Below are 22,773 nucleotides of genomic sequence, written 5' to 3'. Positions count from 1 at the left end.
TGATGTTGCTCAATGTCTGTCATTTTCATTTGTAGCCTCAAATCTAAGATTATTGCGACTGTGAGCATGGAGGCAGTGAAGTCAACACAGGAGAGCACAATTTTTACAACTGCCAACATTACACTTAACATTCCAGCCCTTAGTGGAGTTACAGAGAATTGAAGGGCAAAGCTGTTCAATTTTCCTGCTCTTTTTCCGTACTAATGCAGTTCTTGGGAGAAATAATCTGTCTCTCACAACAATAAATCTATGCTAATCTAAAACATTTACCTGTTCAAAGAATGTACACCAACAGACAGAACTAATTCCAGCTGGCTGCTTTAATAAGCTAGGGCTTAACATCTCTCCTCTGGGAAATCATACTTGCTTGAACTTATGAACTAGCTCTAGTTTACAATCCATAAACCATTCATCATTATTATTCTGAGGATGCATTAGTCTTGGAATATCATGTTGTGTTTCATTAATAATACATTTTTTCAATTTAAGAATGAAATTCTGATATTCTCTTATGGACGTTGCTAACCTCTGGGAATCGCAAGAACGGCCAAGGAAAACATATATACGCAAATCTGATCACTTTTCACAAATTGTAACATTGCCTATAAAATAAATATATTACAATAAAGTTTGATTGTATTTTTTAATATCACAATACAAGCCACAAAAACATTGATCACTCCATCCATTCCGTATTTCACAGTGAGAGCAATAATATTACAATTTACACACTCACACACCCACTACCGTAATAGTATTTCTAGAGCAAAAGTGGTGCTCCTATACTATGTGTGAGGCAGATGGCACTAACATTTGCAGCACTATGTGACTGCATTTTGATTACTGACAGACTTGTGAAATAGAGCACTGTGACTTTGCCAATTTCTACACGCATGAGCATCAACTGGTGTTACACACAGCATTATACACTGACAGTGTGGCAGGTCTGCACAATCTCCTGCAGCTTTTGGTTGATCCCCCCCATATTTTAATGCGCGGTGCTCATTTTATTCATTCATGAGGATGGAAGGCTAAATTAATGCTGCTGGGGATTCGAGGCCAAAGCTCAACCCAGTATGCAATATTTACTAATGTTAAGGTAAATTAAATTAGCTGCTGCAATATCACCAATTTAGAAACAAATCTTCAAATCTAACCCTAATACAGATCCGAAACTTTCATACAATCAAGTGAAATGAGATAGGAATATATTCGATTAAAAAATCACAATACTATTGAAAACATTCAGTAAATGTTTTCTTTGAATAACATACTTCGCAGAATCACAGAACCTTTACAGCCCATTAAGAATCCACTTGCTGAAAGAACATTCCTCCAAATCCCACTCACCTGCCTTATCCCTGTAACTTTGTTCATTCTTTCTTTTCAGGGAGCAATCCAATTTCCTTTTGAATACCTCGATCAAGCTTGCCTCCACCATCCTCTCTGGAATTTTTTTCCCAGACTTCAACCACCTTTTGGGTGAAAAGATTTTTCCTCACATCACTTCTACTTCTTTTGCCCATTATTTTGAATCTGTGCCCTTTTCTTCTCGGTGACTCTTGAGGGGGAAGGGGACTCATAAGACCATAGGTCATAGGAGCAGAATTAGGCCACTCGGCCCATCAAGACTGCTCCGCCATTTGATCATGGCTGATATTTTTCTCATCCCCATTCTCCTGCTTTCTCCCCATAATCCCTGATCCCCTAATTAATCATGAAGGGCCACTAAGGCCTGTAAGTGACCATTCCCTCAGAGATACCAAGATTGAACCCCTTGCTGACCCCACCCCCGAATTCACTTCACTGGATCTCCCGCATCCTCTCCGGTGTCCCCTTTACAACTGGAGGGTAATGTCAAGCTGAGCATTCACTCCGATATCTCCTTCGGAGATGAGATCACCAGGTTCTCGTTTTTATAAGAACAGGAGTAGACCATTCAGCCCCTCGAGCCTGTCCTGCCATTTAATGAGATCATGGCTGATCTGTAGCCTAACTCCATATGCTGCCTTTGACCAGTAACCCTTAATATCTTTGCTTAACAAAAATCTATTTCAGATTTAAAGTTGACAACTGTTCTTGCTGTTTGTGGGAGAGAGTTCCAAACCTCTACCACCCTTTGAGTGAAGAAGTGCTTCCTAACATCTCTCCTGAAAGGTCTGGCCCCAAACTTTAGACTATGCCCCCTAGTTTTAGAATTTCCAGCCAGTGCAAATAGTTTATCTTTATCTACCCTGCCTTTCCCTTGAATATGTCAATTAGATCACCGCTTAACCTTTTAAATTCTAGTTTAAACAGGCCTAATCTGGGTAAACTCATCTCGTAATATAATGCCTGTAGTCCAGGTATCAGTTTTGTAAACCTACATTGTACTCCCTCCAAGACCAAAATATCCTTCCTAAGGTGTGGTGCCCAGAACTGCTCACAGTATTCCAAGTGGGGTCTAACCAGGGTTATAACTATAACCGACTCTAGTTTTATCGAACTCCCCAAGTATTCTATTTATCTTGCTATCTAACCAGGGTTTTGTATAGCTGCAGCATAACTTCTGTGTCTTTATACTCCATTCCTCTAGATATAAAGGCCAGCATTCCATGGCCTTTTTGATGATTTTCTGCACTTGTTTGTGGCATTTTAAGGATCTAAGCATCTGAACCTTCAAATCTTTTTGGACATCCATTGTACTTAAACTCTTTCAATTTCGAAAACAGTCTGCTCTATCATTTTTTGGTAAAAAATGGATAACCTCACACTTGCTTACATTGATTTCCATTTGCCACAATTTGCTCATTCACCTAATCAGTCAATATTTCTTTGCAATTTTATGCTATCAACTAGACTGTCTATAATGCCACCTGACTTTGCATCATCCACAAATTTGGATATATGACTTTCAATGCCATCCTAGTGATTAATTAATAATGTGAATAATTGAGGCCCCAACACAGATCCCTCAGGTAAAGTAAGTAAAGTCCCCATAGTCCCAGATGACCATAGGTTGCTTTCCCCTTTGAAGGAGATAGCTGACTGGTGATCCTGAGGGTCACCACACCTTAGGTGATGGGTAAGGTTGAGAAGGTGCGGCCTTCAGGAATAACCTCAGCCTATACAGGAATTGAACCCATGCTCTTGGCCTCACTCGACATCACAAACCAGCTGTCTAGCCAACTGAGCGAAATCGGCCCATGTCAATAATTTGCCCTCAACTCCGTGGGCTTTCACCTTACTTAACAGTCTCCTATGTGGGGCCTCATCAAATACCTTCTGGAAGGCCATATGAATAACATCCATAGACATTTCCCGACCAGTATCTTAGTCACCTCTTCAAAAAATTCAATAAGATTAGTCAGGCATGAAATTACCTTCTCGAATCCATATATGTAACTGTTGTAAATCACGCTGGTATGATGTCATGTTGGGCCTCATAGATATTCAGTGAGGGGGAAGTCAGGTGGGAGGGCTTGCTAATGATATGTTGATGTATTTAAGTGTGGTTCTCAATCTTCTGTGGTGGGATTCTCATTATACCATCAGCGAGTGGTGTGGATTCTTTCGCCATTCTTGCTGATGGCTATCAGAGGTTGAAAATCGCACCCATCATTTGTCACCTTGTACCTGTAGTTCACCAATATTATTAACCGTAATCCGTCCATTCATACACATGCATACTGATCATTATTTAGGCTTTTTAACTTTCTTCCTTACTTTGACCCCATCAATGACTTACTATAACCGACTCTAGTTCCATCAAACTCTCCAAGTATTCTATTTATCTTGCTAGCACTCTCCTCCTTATCAGTTAATATTTCTCTATTTCCCAAGCCAATTTTTCTCCTCTCCTCTCTGAATTTCCCCTCAGGTTCCCATTTCTCTGCCATTCTAATTTAAACCTTCCCAACAGCACTAGCAAATTTCCCTGCGAGGACATTAGTCCCAGTCCTGTTAAGGTGTAAACCAGCCTTCTTTTACAGTTCGACTTGCCCCAGAACCAGTCCCAATGCCTTCAAAATTTAAAACACTCCGTCTTACTCCATTTCTCCAGCCGTGTATTAAACTACTCAATCTACTGATTCATATGCTCTCTGACACCGGGAGTAATCCTGAAATTGTTGCTCTTGAGATCCTGGGCGTCATTCTCCGACCCCATGCCGGGTCGGAGAATGGCCGTTGGCCGCCGTGAATCCCGCCCCCGCCGAAGTCTCCGCTCCCGGAGATTGGGCGGGGGCGGGAATCCAGCCGCGCCGGTTGGCGGGACCCCCCGCTGGATTCTCCGGCCCGGATGGGCCGAAGTCCCGCCCAGGAATTGCCTGTCCCGCCGACGTAAATCAAACCTGGTATTTACCGGCGGGACCAGGCAGCGTGGGCGGGCTCCGGGGTCCTGGGGGGGGGCGCGGGGCGATCTGACCCCGGGGGGTGCCCCCACGGTGGCCTGGCCCGCGATCGGGGCCCACCGATCCGCGGGCGGGCCTGTGCCGTGGGGGCACTCTTTCCCTTCCGCCTCCGCTACGGCCTCCACCATGGCGGAGGCGGAAGAGACTCTCCCCACTGCGCATGCGCGGGAAACTTTCGGCGGCCGCTGACGCTCCCGCGCATGCGCGGGGAAACTGACAGCGGCCGCTGACGCTCCCGCGCATGCGCCGCATTTCCGCGCCAGCTGGCGGGGCAACAAACGCCATTTCCGCCAGCTGGCGGGGCGGAAATCCCTCCGCCGTCGGCCTAGCCCCTCAATGTTGGGGCTAGGCCGCCAAAGATGCGGAGACTTCCGCACCTTTTTGCCGACGCGATGCCCGTCTGATTTGCGCCGGCTTTGGCGCCAGTCGGCGGGCATCCCGCCGTTGGGGGAGAATTTCGCCCCCTATTTCTCAATTTCCTTCCTAACTCTCGAAAGTCTGTTTTCAGGACCTCGTTTTTTTTCCCCCTGCCTATATTGGTCCCAATGTGGACCACAACATCTAGTTGCTGACCACTCCCCATAAAAATGTCCTGCAGCCCCTCTGTGACATCCTGGCACCAGGGAGACGACACACCATCATGGAGTCACGTCTCGGGTCACAGAAACACTTGTCTGCTCCTGGACCTATGGAATCTCCTACTACTTTAGAACTTCCACTCTCCCTCCTCCCCTCCTATGCAGCTGAGCCACCCATAGTGCTACAAACCTGGCTCTTGTTACAGTCCTCTGAGGAACCATCTCGCTCACCAGTATCCAAAATGGAAAAACGGTTACAGAGCGAGATAACCTCCCGTACTCCTTGTTTCTCTTAGACTCTGGGTGTCAGTGCCAAGCTCGGGGCCGAGGGGGCCATGCCCATAAAAGGCAGGTGAGGGGGGTATGAAGAGTGGGGGGCTAAAGGACAGGTATGAAAGGGCCTCATAAAGGTTGGGGGGGGGGGAGAAAGGTGGGGGTCCTGAAAGGGTGGGGGTGCAAAAGGGAGGTGGGGACACCTGAAAGAGTGGGGCCCTTGTGACCATATATTGGGGTAGCCTCACTGGAGAGGCTGTGGGGTAATGCCCATTTGTGCGGGGATGACATTGCCCATGGGTGGGGGGGTGGGGGACCCTCAAGCTCACAGAGAGATCCAGACAACCTTTGAAAATGGCACCTCAAACTCTGAGGAGTTGGTCTTACTGACGGTTTCAGCTCCCCACTGCTGAATCATTTATAAGTGTGAACTTGACCAGGGAGAAACTCCCAAGGCCCAAAATAATGACTCAGGGCACAATCTAACGGGTGCATCACGCCTGACGCGGGACGTGACGCGGCTGATAAATGGCGCAAGGTGTCTGTGTGGCTGAATACCCCTGTTGATCTCACCCAAAAAGGCAGCAGGAAACGCCGCAACAACCTGCCCAAAATGACACTTAGGGGCGATTCTCTGGCTTCTTTGCGCCCGGGCACCAAACACTTTGCACTGCAACCCGCCCGCTCCTATCGGCGAAATCGGGATCCCGCTGTAGCGTGGCTAGAAACCAATTATCACCACTTAAGCCCAATTTTCATACAATTAACGGGAGCCACTCACATCCAACGTTCTCCCATGATTCACCGGCCTCCGCAGCAAGTGGTCACGCTGGCGCCGCTTAGTAACCCTTTTCACCCCAGTACTTGGGAGTGGGGTGGGGGGGGGACCCTCAACTGGGATGGGCCACCATGAGAGGGGGTGTCGGCGTTGGGGAAGGGAGTGAGGGGGTGGTCTGCTGGGGGGGGGGGGGGACAAATGCGCACGGTTCTGCCATGCCAACCCCTGGCTCATAGAATCATAGAATTTACAGTGCAGACAGAGGCCTTTCGGCCCTTTGAGTGTGCACTGGCCCTTGGAAAGAGCACTGTACTTAAGCCCACACCTCCACCCTATCCCCTTAACCAAGTAACCCCACCTAACCTTTTGGATACTAAGGGAAAATTATCATGGCCAATCCACCTAACCTGCACATCTTTGGACTGTGGGAGGAAACCGGAGCACCCGGATGAAATCCACGCACACACGGGGAGAAAGTGCAAACTCCACACAGTCACCTGAGGCCGGAATTGAACCTGGGACCCTGGAGCTGTGAGGCAGCAGTGCTAACCACTGAGCCACCATGCCGCCCTGGATTGTGTGTACCCATCCCGTGGGCAACCCTTGTCCCTGCCCGTCTGCACCACTGACTGCTGAGGACTCTGTCCGCCCGGTTGAAGGCTATTGCTGAACTGGCTATTGTGGTTAAGTGAGCACTTCACACAACCCAAGTGGATTCCCGTGGGTGGCTTGGTGAACCATGTCGCATGTGGGAGTCATTTTCTTACAACCCAATCACACCTTGATGCCTGGACACTGTGCCTGAACACTGTGAAAGGCAAAACCACACACGCAGCAGCCGAAATCCGAACACCCAGAGGATGGGTCCCAGCCTTGGGGACATGACTACGGCCAGAAGCTGAGTGAGTGCAACGGGGAGCAAACCAGCGCCTGGTCCAGGTAATGTTATGTGCAGGTGTCAGGAGTTCGGGGTCTGGGGTCCAGTGAGGGAGAGGTGGTGGGGGGGGGGGGGGCCTGCTGCGGCAGGATGTGCGTGGGAAGGGAATTCCAAGTATGGGGAGGGGGAAATGGAGGGCCCCGAGGTGGGAGCCACAACTGTTTGTCAGTCTAACACCCTTTCCCATTTCCTTACCGATATTGAATGGTATGGATGGTATTTTCGACCCGACTGAACAGACCATAGTGGTTCTGCTGGTAGGCCGGACAGCAGGTGTCGGAGATGGCGGCGGCAGCAGCGTCGACAGATGTTCGAGGTGGTGGCACATGTGCCAGACCCTGTCCCACACCTGAGGACCCGGCCACCCATCAAAAGCCAGAGTGAGACTCAGAAGGGAACGCCCGCGACGGCCCAAGGTGTACAAGTGTCGCTGGTCGTTCGAGCAGATGACGGACAGCGCACGCTGTAGGAGGCTCCGCCTCAACAAGGAGATGGTGCGGCACGTGTGTCACGTACTTGCGGACCTGGCACCATGTGGGGAAGGAGGACACACGTTCTCCGTAGCCGTCAAGGTCATAGCAGCCCTGAAACTTTACTGCTCAGGATCCTTCCAAGGCTCGAGCTGTGACCTGTGTGGCATCTCATAGGCCACAGCCCACTGATGCCCTGTTTGCCCAGGCGGAAAATGATATCAACTTTGACATGGACCGAGCACAACAAGATGCCCAGGCAGCAGGATTCTCCACCATTGCGGGATGCCCCAGATCCAGGGGCTGATAGACTGCATGCATTTTGCCTTGCGCTCATCAGGCAAGCTGGGAGTGCCCGATATCAACACAAAGAAGTTCCACTCCCTGAATATCACAGTGGCTGGTTTAGCACAGGGCTAAATTGCTGGCTTTGAAAGCAGTCCAAGGCAGGCCAGCAGCACAGTTCAATTCCCGTACCAGCCTCCCCGAACAGGCGCCGGAATGTGGTGACTAGAGGCTTTTCACAGTAACTTCATTTGAAGCCTACTTGTGGCAATAAGCGATTTTCATTTCATTTCATTTCATTTCCAGCTCGCTTGTGACCATCACATACAGATCATGCACATGTTTGCATGCTTTCCAGGCAGTGTACTCGACAGCTACATCTTGGGGCAGTCAGACATCCCCACCTCTTCGTGGACCACTCCAAGATGGACAGCTGGCTCCTGGGGGATAACGTGTACCGCTGAGGACCTGGCTAATGACATCAGTACAGAGGTCGAAGACTGATGCAGAGACCCGATACAACGAGGCCCATGTGGCCACCCTGGCTGCCATTGAGCGGTGCATCAGACTGCTGAAAATGTTGTTCTAATGCCTCGACTGCTCTGGTGGTGCCCTGCAGTACACCGCCTGGAGGGTCGCCCGCTTTGTGGTGGTCTGCTGTATCCTGCACAACCTGCACAGCAGCGGGGCGGCGTGCTGGAGATGGGGAATGAGGAACATGCGGCCACTTCCGAGGAGGAGGATGAGAACGAGGACGATAAGGAGGCTCCGGACCAGCAGGGGTGGAGGACAAGGCCAGGGAGGAACTGAAAGATCAGCTGGAAACTGCAAGACAAGTGGCAGCAGCGAGAGTCCGGCAAGCCCGGAGGGCCAGGGCGGCCCACATACCCACCTGCTTCACAGAGGACATGGCCTGGTCCGTTATCGCTTCCTTCACCAACCCCCTCTCCCTATTTCCCACCACTCCCAGGGTGTGTGTTACATCAATCCAGAGTGCAGGGACTGTCTCGGCACCATCAGTAGGTCACTGTCGAGCACGGGGGGGGGGGGGGGGGGGGGGGGGGGGGGCAATCAATGCCATAGTCTGAGCCCTGCCTGTCTACTGAGTGGAGTGCTCGCTCACACCCATGACCTGCACACGGTGTGCCCGGGTGTGGGGGAAGGAGGGGGCATGTCTGCCTAGAGAGATAGGCCAAGGATTTAGAGGTCGGCCCGCAATGCAGAAGTGACAAAGGTGTCATACTGGTTGTGGTGAAGGGTTTTTAACGTTTTACAAGTGTCCAAAATGTCCAATGCTCCCCATCACCCTCTCACAACTCCTCACCCTCTACCTGCCCCCCTCCCCAGAGCCCTCAGTGATCCTTGATGTGCTTGGCCTTCCTTGCTCTGCCACTACATTTAGGTGTGCTCCCGAATGCACATCAGATGTGGAGACAGCCAGCTGCTTACCACGCCCAGTGGTCTTCGATGCCCGTGGCAGGCGTCCTCTTGGAGCTCTAGGGCCGGTGGGCCCCAGCGCACTTGTCGGCGGCACATACACAGCCGTGACACCCTGTCCCGTGTGCTTACTGGAAGATGTGCTGTCGTTAGAGGGGTGGAACTTGGGAGAGCCGGTGGCCACCATCCCAACTGCATGGGACGGGTCCGGGTTGGCACCCAGCGCTCCCTGCTACCAGCTGCTGCCCATAGGCCCTGCCGTTCACCTCGGGACGGAGGAGCAGCTGGTTCGAGACCCGGCTGCCCCTGCGTCACCTGGCTCTGCCAGTCCTGGCGGCTCCCCGATGTCTGCACCAAGATGTGGAAGCCCTCAGCGATGCTCGACAATGATTGGACCATGCTCTGCAGCGCCTCTGTAGTGTCAACTCGCCCGTGCCTTTTAAAAATTCATTCATGGGACGTGGGCGTCGCCGGCTGTGCCAGCATTTATTGCCCATTCCTAATTGACCTTGAGGGGGCAGATGAGAGTCAACCACATTGCTGTGGGTCTGGGTCACATGTAGGCCAGACCAGGTAAAGACAGCAGATTTCCTTCCCTAAAAGACATAAGTGAATCAGATGGGTTTTTACAACAATCAACAATGGTTTTGTGGTCCTCATTAGAGTTTAATACCAGATTTTTTTATTGAATTCAAATTTCACCATCTGCAGTGGTGGGATTTGAACCTGGGTCCCCAGAGCATTACTCTGGGGCTCTGGTTTACTAGTCCAGTGACAATACCACTATGCCACCGCATACCCTGGCATAGGTCGTTGACCTGGTGTAGGTCATTGACCTTTTTTCTCCACTGAAGGCCAGTCCTCCTGATCCCACTGCCCGAGCTGACGGCAGCTGCCACTTCATCCCAGCAGCACTGGCTGCCCTGTGGCTCACCCTCTGGGACAATCAGGGAAACATGAATCCCTCCTGGCCTCGACCGCATCGAGGAGCCTCCCCAGGTCTGGATCTCCAAATCTAAGGTCCTATCTTCTTGGCACCATGGCTGCGGGCTGAGTGGGGTTGGCTGTGCAAATGCTATTTAAGTGCTGCTCGACCTTGCTAGCGGGGGGGGGGGGGGGGGGGGGGGGGGGGGGGGCGGTGGGGGGGCGGGGGCGGCGAGTGTGGTCCCAGTGAATCAGCTGGCAAGCCTTCATTTGCGGCATGAAGCCCATGGGGCTTCATTAAGTGGATCAATTAACATTGTATTGCGTTGTTGGCCTCACTAGGCCGAACACGCGGAAGCTCGTGGTGCCCTTAGAAATGTTTTGCTTGGATTGTGCCCAAAGTTTACTCACTTGTCACTCACCAACCGTCTCTTCCTTTCCCTCTCACAGCTCATTCATTAAGTCTCCATTTTTATACAATACAGTTTTACAGTCTACACCATGGCCTGTTATTATCCATCTCGCATCAAAACATGAGGGCCATGGTTTTGAGGGGGAACGTCAATTCTGGGGTCAAATGGGGGTTACAAACCCATGTGTGGAAATAGTCACTCTGCAGTGATTGTCCCTGAATTGACCAATTTATGCCCATAAGGACAGCAGGTGAGCTCTTGAAACTGGAGGGTCAATAGGAGGCACTCCAGCCCTGAGGGAGCTGAAGCCTAGAGCTGAGCTATGAGAGTATGCATTTCCATTATTGAGGTGCCCCCTCTCTGTCATAACCCACAGGGGACTTACGATATGGTAATGATTAAACTCCTAGTGAGCCTCGCCAAATACAAGCTCTCCCATTGAAGGGCAGCGGGGAACATTAAACCATGTATAGGTAACTTCTGTGTAAAGTCGGCCAGTTTGGGCACCAACAGGAGAGACCCAGCTGGGATCTGTAAATAATCTGTAAACGTGCTGTGTAAATAATAGTTATTGTAATAAAACTTTATTTCATTTTGACAACTCGTTGTGGACTTCTTCATAGTCAACTTAACACTCCGACATTTTAAGCCTTTAAATTTTTTAATAGAATTAGCATGCTATGATTATGGAGAGAGATTGAACGATAGCCTGTGAATCTAGCTGCGGCTAGATCGGCAGGGAGGGTCCTGGGCCTACTTGAATGCTGCACCACACCCACACTCCCTGCTCACCCTGGTGTGCTACAAAGAGGTTGCCTCCAGGCAGCTGGCTTAGTCCTGACACCTTGGATTGCTTGGAGGCCAACTGGAAAATTCCAGTCAGCATTTGACAATAGGCCACAAGTAGCCATTTAACTGCCGTCATTGGCTACCTGCTCTTTGCTTACAGAAGGCCAATGGGAATGGTGACTCTCTGGAAATGTAAAATGCACCATGACTTACAGCCTGCCACTAATGTACCACTAGGTTTGCAGAGCTAAAAGAGGAGCATGGCTGTTGTGATTAACTGGTAAATAGAAAATCCATTCTCCTTAATTTCAAATTTCGAGAAATAATTTTTTACAAAAAAACAACGGGCGGGATTTTCCGGTCGCGCCCGCCCCAAGACCGGAAATTCTCATCCGAGGTCAACAGACCTTTAAATTATCCACCAGATTTTCCTGCGGCAGGCTGGACCGAAAGATTTACACTAATGTGTTAGTGGAATACCAATACCTTCAGATACAAAACAGCAGAGAGAAAAAAAGGTTGTGCTGGCATCCTACTGGTGTGGAGATTGGGATCTAATTCAGTAACTGGTCCAGATGGAGGAACTGGACGCACTCATGAGTACGGCCTCAACCGGGACCTTGGATTCATGTCGCATTACATTCACCCCCCTACCATCCGGCTTGAGCTTTTTAAATCCTACCAATTGTCCTGGCTTGAGACAATTCACACCTCTTTAACCTGTGATTATCCTTCTTTCCAGTTGCTCCGTCAGGACCTGTAAAGACTTAATTACCTGCAAAGACTCGCATTCAAAGTATCGTCTTGTATCATTGACTTTGTCTATATATGTTTCTGGAACCTACCTCTTCATTCACCTGAGGAAGGAGCTGCGCTCCAAAAGCTAGTGATTCGAAACAAACCTGTTGGACTTTAACCTGCAGTTGTAAGACCTCTTACTGTACTCCTTAATTCTGACATTAGTTGATAACAGGTTTTGGTCTTTGTTCTACCTACTCAAACACTTCCCTTACACCAATGAAACCACATTGGAGCTCAAGTCTGCAGGTTTTTCAGTGTAACTAAAGAATCTTTCAGCACTTTATAATGGCAAATAAAACAGATGTAAGTGTCCCATATGCCTTTTTCACCACCCTATTAACCTGCCCTTCTGCCTTCAGCGATCTATGGACAAACACACCACGGTCCCTTTGTTCTTCGTAACTTCCCAGTGCCAGATCTTTCATAGTATACCTCCTTGTTAAATTACTCCTTCCAAAGTGTATCACCTCACACTTTTCAAGGGTAAATTCGATCTGCAACTTATCCGCTCATTTGACCATCTTGTCTATCTTCCTGTAACCCAAGACACTCAATCTCACCGCTAACCACCCGGCCAATCTTTGTGTCATCCGCAAACTTACTGATCCTACCCCCCACATAGTCACCTCTGTCATTTATATAAATGACAAACAATAGGGGGCCCAGCACAGATCCCTGTGGTACGCCATTGGTCACTGGCTTCCAGCCTTAAAGCAACAATCTATCATCTCCTGTCGCTAAGCCAATTATGAATCCACCGTATCTAATCACCCTGAAGGGTCAGTTACGAGGCGGAGGGTAGTTCAAAGTGAGGGATGAGAGATTTAGGGGGGATTTGAGGAATAACGCTTTTACCCAGAGAGTGGTGATGGTCTGGAATGCACTGCCTGGAAGGGTGGTAAAGGTAGGATGCCTCATATCCTTTAAAAGGTACCTGGATGAGTATTTGGCATGCCATAACATTCAAGGCTATGGGCCAAGTGCTAGCAAGTGGGATTAGGTGGGCAGGTCAGGGCCTTTCATGTGTCGGTGCAGACTCGATGGGCCGAAAGGCCTCTTCTGCACTGTAGTATTCTGTGACTCTGTGAAACTTCAACGGTTGAGTCTAAATGTCATCAATGCTTGTTACAAAAGCTTTTCCATACTTGTTATTAAGGTTGTCAAAGAAAGGTAAGAAGTCTTACAACGCCAAGTTAAAGTTCAACAGGTTTGTTTCAAATCACTAGCTTTCGGAGCACTGCTCCTTCCTCAGGTGAATGAAGAGGTAGGTTCCAGAAACATATACATAGACAAAGTCAAAAGATGCAAGACGATGTTTTGAATGCGAGCCTTTGCAGGTAATTAAGTCTTTACAGATCCAGAAAGAGGGGTAACCCCAGGTTAAAGAGGTGTGAATAGTCTCAAGCCAGGACAGTTGGTAGGATTTCGCAGGCCAGATGGTGGGCGGTGAATGTAATGTGACATGAATCCCAGGTCCCGGTTGAGGCCGCACTCATGTGTGCGGAACTTGGCTATAGGTTTCTGCTCGACGATTCTGCGTTGTCGCGGGTCCTGAAGGCCGCCTTGGAGAACGCTTACCCGGAGATCAGAGGCAGAATGCCCTTGACTGCTGAAGTGTTCCCCGACTGTAATCGGCATTAGATTGCCACTATGTACCTTCTTACTTGTGTTAAATTTCTTCAGAGTCTGTCGCGTCTGCCCTTCCTTACTCAGACCGATCGGGGTCCCAGCAGCGCAGCGGGTCCCTGGATCCAGCATCAGAGTCCAAAAGAATCAGCATGAAGGAGGACACACCACGCTTTTACAGCACGAGCTGTGAACACACTCTGAGTATAAATGACCAATTGAAAGTGGCAGGCCAAGGAGAAGGTAAGTGTCTACGGTAATTGGATGAGATGGGCGGAGTGGGAAGGTCGAACATCAGGGGAAGGCGGGCATGGAGGGTTGAGCCAGACATCGGGGGTTGGGTCGGTCAGGAGGTTGGTTCGCATACTGTGTCCAGCTGGGACCAGCGGGTTGGGTTGGCTGGGGGAGTGGTTAGGTCAGGGGGGTTGGCTGGGTCGGGTCGGGTTGCCAAGGGTTGAGGTGGTCAGATTGGGGGAGATGGAGAATTCCTGTGGGTGGGGAGGTCAGGTTGGGGAATGCTGTGCGGGTGGTGCTTACTGGGGTGCGGGGATGGGTGGGCATCTCCTATGCAGTTGGAGGTGTTGGGAGAGTCCCAAACAGGGGTTGGGGTATAAATAGAGTCCCACACGGGGATTGATCTGGGTATTTAAAGTAGTTTGACTGATGTTAGAAGTGGTGTTATTTCTTTGAATGTTTTCAGAGTAACTGGCAGAACCATCCAAAGTAAATGATTGATGCACGATCAATTGTACAAAGACTCAGATTGGGTACAACTGTGGCTTCATTGCAGTAAGGTGCGTGGCCTCCTACAGCAGCTGGTGAAATGGCAGCTGGATGGAGGACACGCATATTTATACTCCTCCTCCTGGGCGAAGCCAGCAGGCAGGGGCTACCGGCGAACCTGTAGTACAGGTCCTACCTTATATCCCCTAATACAGGTGTACAGTGGTTCACCACAATTATTCAAATCACTTTGTCAGGGAACCACAGCACAATTCCCCAGGGGAAGTTAGTGCTTCTGGGCAATTGGGGTGCATGCTTAACTGTGAGCTTCTGAGAAGGGATCCCCAGCACATCTTTGGGGTTCACCCATAAATCCAACGCTTAGGTGTGAGCAGGTTAGGGGCCATTATGTTGTAGAAGCAGAAGGCATAGCTATCTTCATTACAGAAGAGTATGTTGTAGAAGCAGAATGCATAGCTGTCTTCATTACAGAAGAGGATGCTGCTAATGTCTCAGTATAGGAGTGGCAGTAGTGATAATGGATTGGATAAAGTATGTAAAGGGGATTACTTAAAAGGTTGGAAATCCTCGAAGTAGAAAAGAAAAAAAAATTTTAGATATGAGGTAATATCCTTTTAGAATATAGAACATAGAACAGTACAGCACCGTACAGGCCCTTCGGCCCACAATGTTGTGCCGCCCATTTATCCTAATCTAAGATCAACCTCCTTAGAGTCTGAAGGACTGTAAATACATACAGGCAGGATTTACCAACCACCCCGCCACGTGTTTTTCGGAGGTGGAGGCGGCCTGCCAGCGGGATCTATTGTTCCCGCCATTGTCAACGGGATTTCCCATTGTCAGCACCCCCGTTACCAGGAGAGCCGTGCGCTGGTATGGGACCGAGATTTCCCGCCGGTGTGAACAACCGATAAATCCCGCCCTACATCCTTGGTCAAAAAGCGGGAGGTGAATAGATCTGGCTACTAAATACCAGGTTATATTTGATCTTGATTTGATTTGATTTATTATTGTCACACGTATTAGTATACAGTGAAAAGTATTGTTTCTTGCATGCTATACAGACAACACATAGGGAAGGAAGGAGAGACTGCAGAATGTAATGTTACAGTCACAACTAGGATGTAGAGAAAAGATCAACTTTATACGAGGTAGGTCCATTCAAAAGTCTGATGGCAGCAGGAAAGAAGCTGTTCTTGAGTCGGTTGTTACGTGACCTCAAACTTTTGTATCTTTTTCCTGACGGAAGAAGGTGGAAGAGAGTATGTCCGAGGTGCGTGGGTTCCTTAATTATGCTGGTTGCCTTTCCGAGGCAGCGGGAATTATAGACAGAGTCAATGGATGGGAGGCTGGTTTGCGTGATAGACTGGGCTACATTCACGACCTGTGGTCTTGGGCAGAGCAGGAACCATACTAAGCTGTGATACAACCAGAAAGAATGCTTTCAATGGTGCATCTGTAAAGGTTGGTGAGAGTCGTAGCTGACATACCAAATTTCCTTTGTCTTCTGACAAAGTAGAGTCGTTGGTGGGCTTTCTTAACTATAGTGTCGGCATGGGGGGACTAGGCCAGGTTGTTGGTAATCTGGACACCTAAAAATCTGAAGCGCTCGACCCTTTATATTTCGTTCCCATTGATGTGGACAGGGGAATGTTCTCCACTACGCTTCCTGAAGTCGATGACAATCTCCTTTGTTTTGTTGACATTGAGGGAGAGATTATTGTTGTCGCACCAGTTCATCAGATTCTCTATCTCATTCCTGGACTGTCTCGTCATTGTTTGAAATCCAACCCACTACGATGGTGTCATCAGCAAATTTGAAGCTTATATAGATCCAATGGTAATTTTAAAAAGAAAATCAGATAAATACTTGAAAGGAAAAATTTACAGGGCTATGGAGAAAGAGCAGAGGAGTGGAACTAATTAGATAACTCCGACAAATTGCCAACACAAGCATGATGGACCGATGACCATCTTTTATGCTGTGATTCTATGATTTGTAGTGCACATGTGCATTAATGGCAAATACACTGCACAAGTACAAACAGATGCAATAAATTAGCTACATGCAAAGCATATCATGCAATGAACTAAAAATGGAAATTGCTGGATAAACTCAGCAGGTCTGGCAGCACCTGTGGAGAGAGAAACAGAATCAACGTTTCAAGTGCGTATGACTCTTCTACGGAACAGTCCTGTAAAAGGGTCAATGGATTTGAAACTTTGACTGGGTTTCTTTCCCCACAGATGCTGCCAGACCTGTTGAGTTTATCCAGCATTTTTTGTTTTTATTTCAGATTTCCAACACCTGCAGTATTTTGCTTTTAATGCAATGAATTAAGCCTGATTAGAATGTCAGAGTGATAAATGGCGTGTATGTGATGATGTCGTGCATAACGCAAATATGTCAGCAAGGAGCTTTCTGAAATTCCAAAGTTACACTGACTGCTGACGCTAACATCCAATGAAGCACAAAAGTCTTTCTGACCATCAAGGTAACAAAATCCATAAGGTAGCTTTTCAATTGACCGTGTGAACATAAATCGGGCATTGTGAACCAACTGCCTGTGATAGAAATAGGATGGAAATCAGGTGTTTCCCATAAAGAGTGGCCAATCTGCAACACCAGTTTTATGCCAGTATAGTTTTTTTCAAAACATATCCCCACCCATCCCCTCAAGTTTACTTGGCCACAGACTGTGTAGAACCCAGACAACAGCAGCGTCAGTCAAGGATCAATAGCAATTAAGCAGATCAAGATGCATTTGCAGAGTGATATCCTTTCTTGCAGACATATGCCTTTGGTTTGCTGTGTGAAGTCCTGATACAGCCACATGGGTTTCATCTACAATGCCCTGGACTCCTGGGAAACCTAATAGGCAGCAACGGTTCTGTTCGCGTTTCGGCTGGTGTCTCCTTTCCACTGGGAAAGTGATTCCAGTGTTGCCTCTGGGAAACAATCACTTGCTTTATACAGGACTGAATTGCAGACTGCCTTATTTAACACGTGTCCCCTTTGGTGGTCTAGAAGGATCCTGTTGCACAGAGGTTCCTTACTTGGCGACCTTTACAACTACAGGAATAACCAATAATTTCATGAAATTGTCTGTGAACCAGCCTGCTCTTGGTAGCACAGCTCAGTCACTACCCATGTAGTGAGGCTGAGACATCAAAGACATGGCCACACACAGGTAGAAATGTTGTCATCCATAAAGATGGGTTCTTGGATATTGGTAGCAGTAAGCATAAACTTAACATTGATGTCCTTAGACATCAATATTTTCCAGCCTCATGAATTGGCTCCCCTAACTCAAGCTATGCAGCACTATGGGAAAGTCAAGCTTATTAGCTGCAACTTGGAGTGCAGTAATAATTGCCAAGGTTCCCAGATAGGGGTGGGAGGAAATTAGCCTATGGAAGCAGCGCAAAACAGATTTGTAGTGAGTTGGCAACCTTTTATAATAATAATTGCTTATTGTCACAAATAGGCTTTAATGAAGTTACTGTGAAAAGCCCCTAGTCGCCACATTCCGGCACCTGGTTCGGGGGGGGGGGGGGGGGGGCGGTACAGGAATTGAACCCACGCTGCTGGCATTGTTCTGCATTACAAGCCAGCTGTTTAACCCACTGTGCTAAACCAGCCCCTACTGTAGCCTACACTGTGGCAGTTTTTATTTTTCATTGATTTGCAAAACATTGCCAAGATCTCTATTCCCAAATCAAGTAAAAATGAAAGTGAGGCTAGGAAATTAGTTTCCAAAAAGATTTTGAACTAATGTTCTGTGAACTTCAGTGGAAAGAAGATTGGACATCAGCTGCCAGTTGACATAAACCTGTTTTGTGCTGCTGACACGGACCAGTTTCATCCCAGGGTGTCTTAGTGAGACAGAGGTTTGTGCAAAAATATAAAAATGTAGGTGCAGGGGAGGATGGAAAATTTGATGGACCAGCCAGAGGTCCATTGACTTTGGGCAGTAATTTCAGGTCCCCCAGCAGATGGGTGCGGAAAATCTTGTGAGTAATACAGGAAAAAAATATTTGATAATGGAACTAAAGCTCAACGACATTTTAATTTAATATCCATTCAAAGTCACATTGAATCCAAGAATATCAAGTTGAGGCTAGGAGGTTATCACCCAAAACGTACAACGTTACTGATTATAGCAATGTATTGATTATGTTGCAGTACTAATAATCCACAAATCTGGATTAATCAACCTGAGAATTTTAATTTAAAAAATTGCAATAACAAAAGTGGTTTAAAAAAAGTCAAAGCAGAAAAGACCTTGAAATCATCAGGCTGTCGATAAAAACCTACCATTAACGTGCTTTAAGGAAGGAAAACTGGTAACCATACCAAATGTGGCCTATATGTGATTTAATACCACACCAACGCTGAAATTGCCTGAAAAACAACTCAGTTTCATCAACACCACTACAATGCTGCTCAAGAAACCATCAATTTCTCAGGGCAACCAAAAATGGGCAATAAATGCCAGAAATGTCCACACCTCAAGAATCGGGGTGTGATTTTCTACCTCCCTCAGTGGCAGGAGGTGGCCTGCTGTTGGCCGGGATCTTCTGGTCCCGCCGCTGTCAATAGGACATCCCATTGAATCCACCCCATGTTGCTGGGTAACCCGTGGCGGGGGTGCACCGTCAGCGAGAACGGATGATCCCGCCGGCATGAACAGCTGGAAGATCGCGCCCTGGTTTTCTTTTAACAAGCAGCCTTTCTTTGCATTTTTAATCGAGCAACAAAGACATTACATATAGAATCATAGAATTTACAGTGCAGAAGAAAGCCATTCGGCCCATCGAGTCTGCACCGGCCCTTGGAAAGAGCACCCCACTTAAGTCCACACCCCTATCCCTGTAACCCAGTAATCAAACTCAATCTTTTTTGCACACTAAGGGCAATTTATCATGGCCAATCCACCTAATTACACATCTTTGGACTGTGGGAGGAAACCAGAGCACCCGGAGGAAATCCACACAGACGTGGGGAGAGAGTGCAAACTCCACATAGACAGTCACCCAGGCCGGGAATCGAACCTGGGACCCTGGAGCTGTGAAGCAACTGTGCTAACCACCGTGCTACCATGCTGCCCCTTGATTTACAAATGATTTACAATTTCCCCCAAATCTATTTTGCTCTGATCCACTCCTCAAGATCTCCGGGTTACTTTTTAAGTACAGCTCTCAATCCCTGGCAGTCTTTACTAAGATGTAAACCAACTGTGTGCAGCAGGAAAATAAACAAGGATCATGGCTGACAATTAAGAGCAGGGATTTGGTTTTAAATATGTGACTACATGTAACAGGGCTTGGAAAGCCAAAACAGGCTGGCTGCATAATGAGGATAAGCCACTCAGTCTGTAACCAGAAGTGCTGAAAGATATGATGCATCTTCCAAGCTGGGGATGATCTAGAATTGAGAGTAATCTTACTGGAGGCGCTTCTTTTCAGAGAAAGCTGAGCTTAGCAACCTCTGACAGCTGTAGAAGCTGTTCTGAGTTTTCCAAAATCTGTTTGCGGTCAGTGGGTAGGAGTGAAACAAATGGGGATATTGTTTGGAGTTAATATCAAAATACCTAAAGCTAACCGGTTGGGTAGAGTACAGTGAATTGATCTGTTACAAGAGTCCTTTGGGGAAAGCATGACAAATTGAACCTCCTGATGACCGCAGGGAAAACATCCTCCTCAAAGAAAACTATCAGCTGACAACTAAGAAGCACTCCCACTAACACAGGATCTCAAAAGTGAAATGCCGCCATCCCTACTGGAACACCACTCCTTACCCCACAAACTGGCAACAGACCCACATCTTGATGGTGAGCCTCCGGGTTGACTGTAAACATCATCAACTGCAACCTGGGTAGCTAACCCGAGTGATGAAGTTCTCGGTTTCAACCTTCCATGAAAAAACTAGACAACTCTCAAATGCTTGAAAGTAGTCCAGGGTAGATGTGGCCACTTGCTTCACAAGTGGAACATGAGGTACAGCTCAAATTGTGATGGTGGTCATCCAAGCCAGACCATTGTCCACGTACTGAACTCCTGCCTTCAGAGATTCATTCTAGGTGACATTACAACTATTTACAGTGTGTCAGCTGAAGCTGTTGGATGGATTGTTAACCTCGACATTGAACTATAACTGCTTCCCAAACAATACGGCATATATATATCTACCACAACCCTGTAAGTGTTTCTTTAACCAAACAAAGCATTTTTGGAAACTGATATTTGAACTTCCAAGTGAAAATTCAAGTGTCAATGAAAATTCTAAACAATGTTAGAAATAAATTCAAAATAATTCATAATGAAGGTTGAAAAGGGAATGAAAATGTCATCCCATTTTAATTTGTGTTAAAACACCATGTAAACTATCATTTTGCTGTTCATTCAGATCAGAAAATCAAATATATGTGATTCCTGAGAGTCCTTTTCTGCCATGTTTGAGTTGGAGAACTGCATTAGACATTATATAAAAGAGAGGTGGAGGATCAAATAAATTTGTCATGAACGTATAGTAAACACATCAGGCTAAATACTGTACAGATGAAGCCTTACCTTTTCTGCATCTTGCTCAAAGAGACGAAGTTGAAAGCATTGATCGAGCTTCAGTTTTCTCACATGCCACATCTGATGCAAGTGCTGTCTAGTTGAGTGCAGTTTATCCAGTAGACTGGTGATCTTTGGCACAACGCTTTGAAAATCTGCACTGCCAGATATGCAGTTCTTTCCAGAAAAACCATCACTGCACCTTATACACTGCAACAACCTTTGTCCCTCATGGTCCAGTTCCTCCACAGGAGCTTTGATTACTTTTTTCTTCAGTTGCGTATGTTCATCAATTAATTTTCTAGAACCTTCAACATCCAGGGGAAACTCTTTCCTGGCCAACATCTCCTGCAGGTCTTCTAGTCTGGACAACAGATGAACAGCACTGCTAATGAATTCTTCCAGGGCCAGTCGAAGCTCAATCCATTCATCGTGATTATACTCCAGTGTACCATCAAACTCTTCAGTCAATTGGGAAGGATCCACCAACTTCGAAAGTCCTTCCACAGATACCATACTTGTCTGAAAAAAACATGGCAATGTAAAATACTTAGGATTTCAGCACTAATTTTGAAAAGTTTTACATTCCAGGAACTGGAATAGTTTTATTCCGTCAGATTATCGGCAAATGCCTAAAAGTAGACTTGCCATTGCTTCTCCTTTTTACTTTAGTTTGTCTAGATATTTTCTGAAGAGAGAATTTTCCGGCTGTTCTTACCTGCGGGATTTTCTGGTCCCGCTGATGACAAAACCCCCTGCCATGGTTTCCTGGCAGTGGGAGGTGGATTCAATGGGAAATCCCATTGACAGCAGCGGGATCTTCTGGTCAATGGTGGGCTGCTTCTTGCGGCCGAGAAACACGCCGCGGGGGCGTGGAAACCCGCCCCCCCGGTATTGAACTGTTAGCCTTGGCTGTACTCTCATCTCCGAGTTCTGAAGGTTGAAAGTTCAAGCCACAGCAACTTGATCACACAATCAAGGCTGAAACTTCAGTGCAGTACTGAGAAAGTACTGCAAAGTGAGAGGTGCTGAAACATTGCAGACACACTGTCAAACCATGCCCCCTCTGCCCTTATGCATGTAAAAGGTCTTATGACATTATTCAGAGATTGGGATTGCTCTATTCCAAATAGCCAGTCAGTGACAAGTATAGAATCATAGAATTTACAGTGCAGAAGGTGGCCATTCGGCCCATCGAGTTTGCACTGGCCCTTGGAAAGAGCCCACACCTCCACCCTGTCCTAATAACCCCACCTAACCTTTTGTGGACACTAAGGGCAATTTAGCATGGTCAATCCACCTAACCTGCACATCTTTGGACTGTGGGAGGAAACCGGAGCACCCGGAGGAAACTCACGTAGACACGGGGAGAATGTGCAAACTCCACACAGACAGTCACCCACGTTTGGGATTGAAACCGGGTCCCTGGCGCTGTGAGGCACCAGTGCTACCACTGCTCAGTAATGTGCAGAACCATAATTCTAAAGCAAATTAAATTATAAATCTCATGTTCTGTTGAAAGCACTAAAAGACACCCAGCGTGGAATTCTCCGACCCCCCGCCAGGTCGGAGAATTGCCGGGGGGCGGTGTGAATCCTGCCCCCGCTGGCTGCCGAATTCTCTGGCGGCGGGGATTTGGCGGCGGCAGGAATCGCGGCGTGCCGGTCAGTGGCTGCTAGCAGCGGCCCCCCTGGTGATTCTCCGGCCCGCGATGGGCCGAGTGGCTGCTCGCTTTAGGCCGGTCCCGCCGGCATAAATTAGAG

General features: G+C 47.7%; 1 protein-coding gene across 3 annotated transcripts in view; it reads right to left on the bottom strand.

The window, feature by feature from the left end:
• Positions 1–22,773, bottom strand: part of kalrna (kalirin RhoGEF kinase a) — a 1,210,365-nt gene that overhangs the window by 697,312 nt on the left and 490,280 nt on the right. For all 3 annotated transcript variants that reach the window (XM_072475613.1, XM_072475615.1, XM_072475625.1), the window contains exon 5: positions 21,020–21,532. In XM_072475613.1, the coding sequence (XP_072331714.1) occupies positions 21,020–21,532 (513 nt within the window). The remainder of the gene's footprint in view (positions 1–21,019; positions 21,533–22,773) is intronic.

The sequence above is a fragment of the Scyliorhinus torazame genome, chromosome 2 (assembly GCF_047496885.1).
Source record: "Scyliorhinus torazame isolate Kashiwa2021f chromosome 2, sScyTor2.1, whole genome shotgun sequence".
In the NCBI taxonomy this organism is placed as follows: Eukaryota; Metazoa; Chordata; class Chondrichthyes; order Carcharhiniformes; family Scyliorhinidae; genus Scyliorhinus; species Scyliorhinus torazame.
This window is presented reverse-complemented; position numbering and strand designations above follow the sequence as displayed.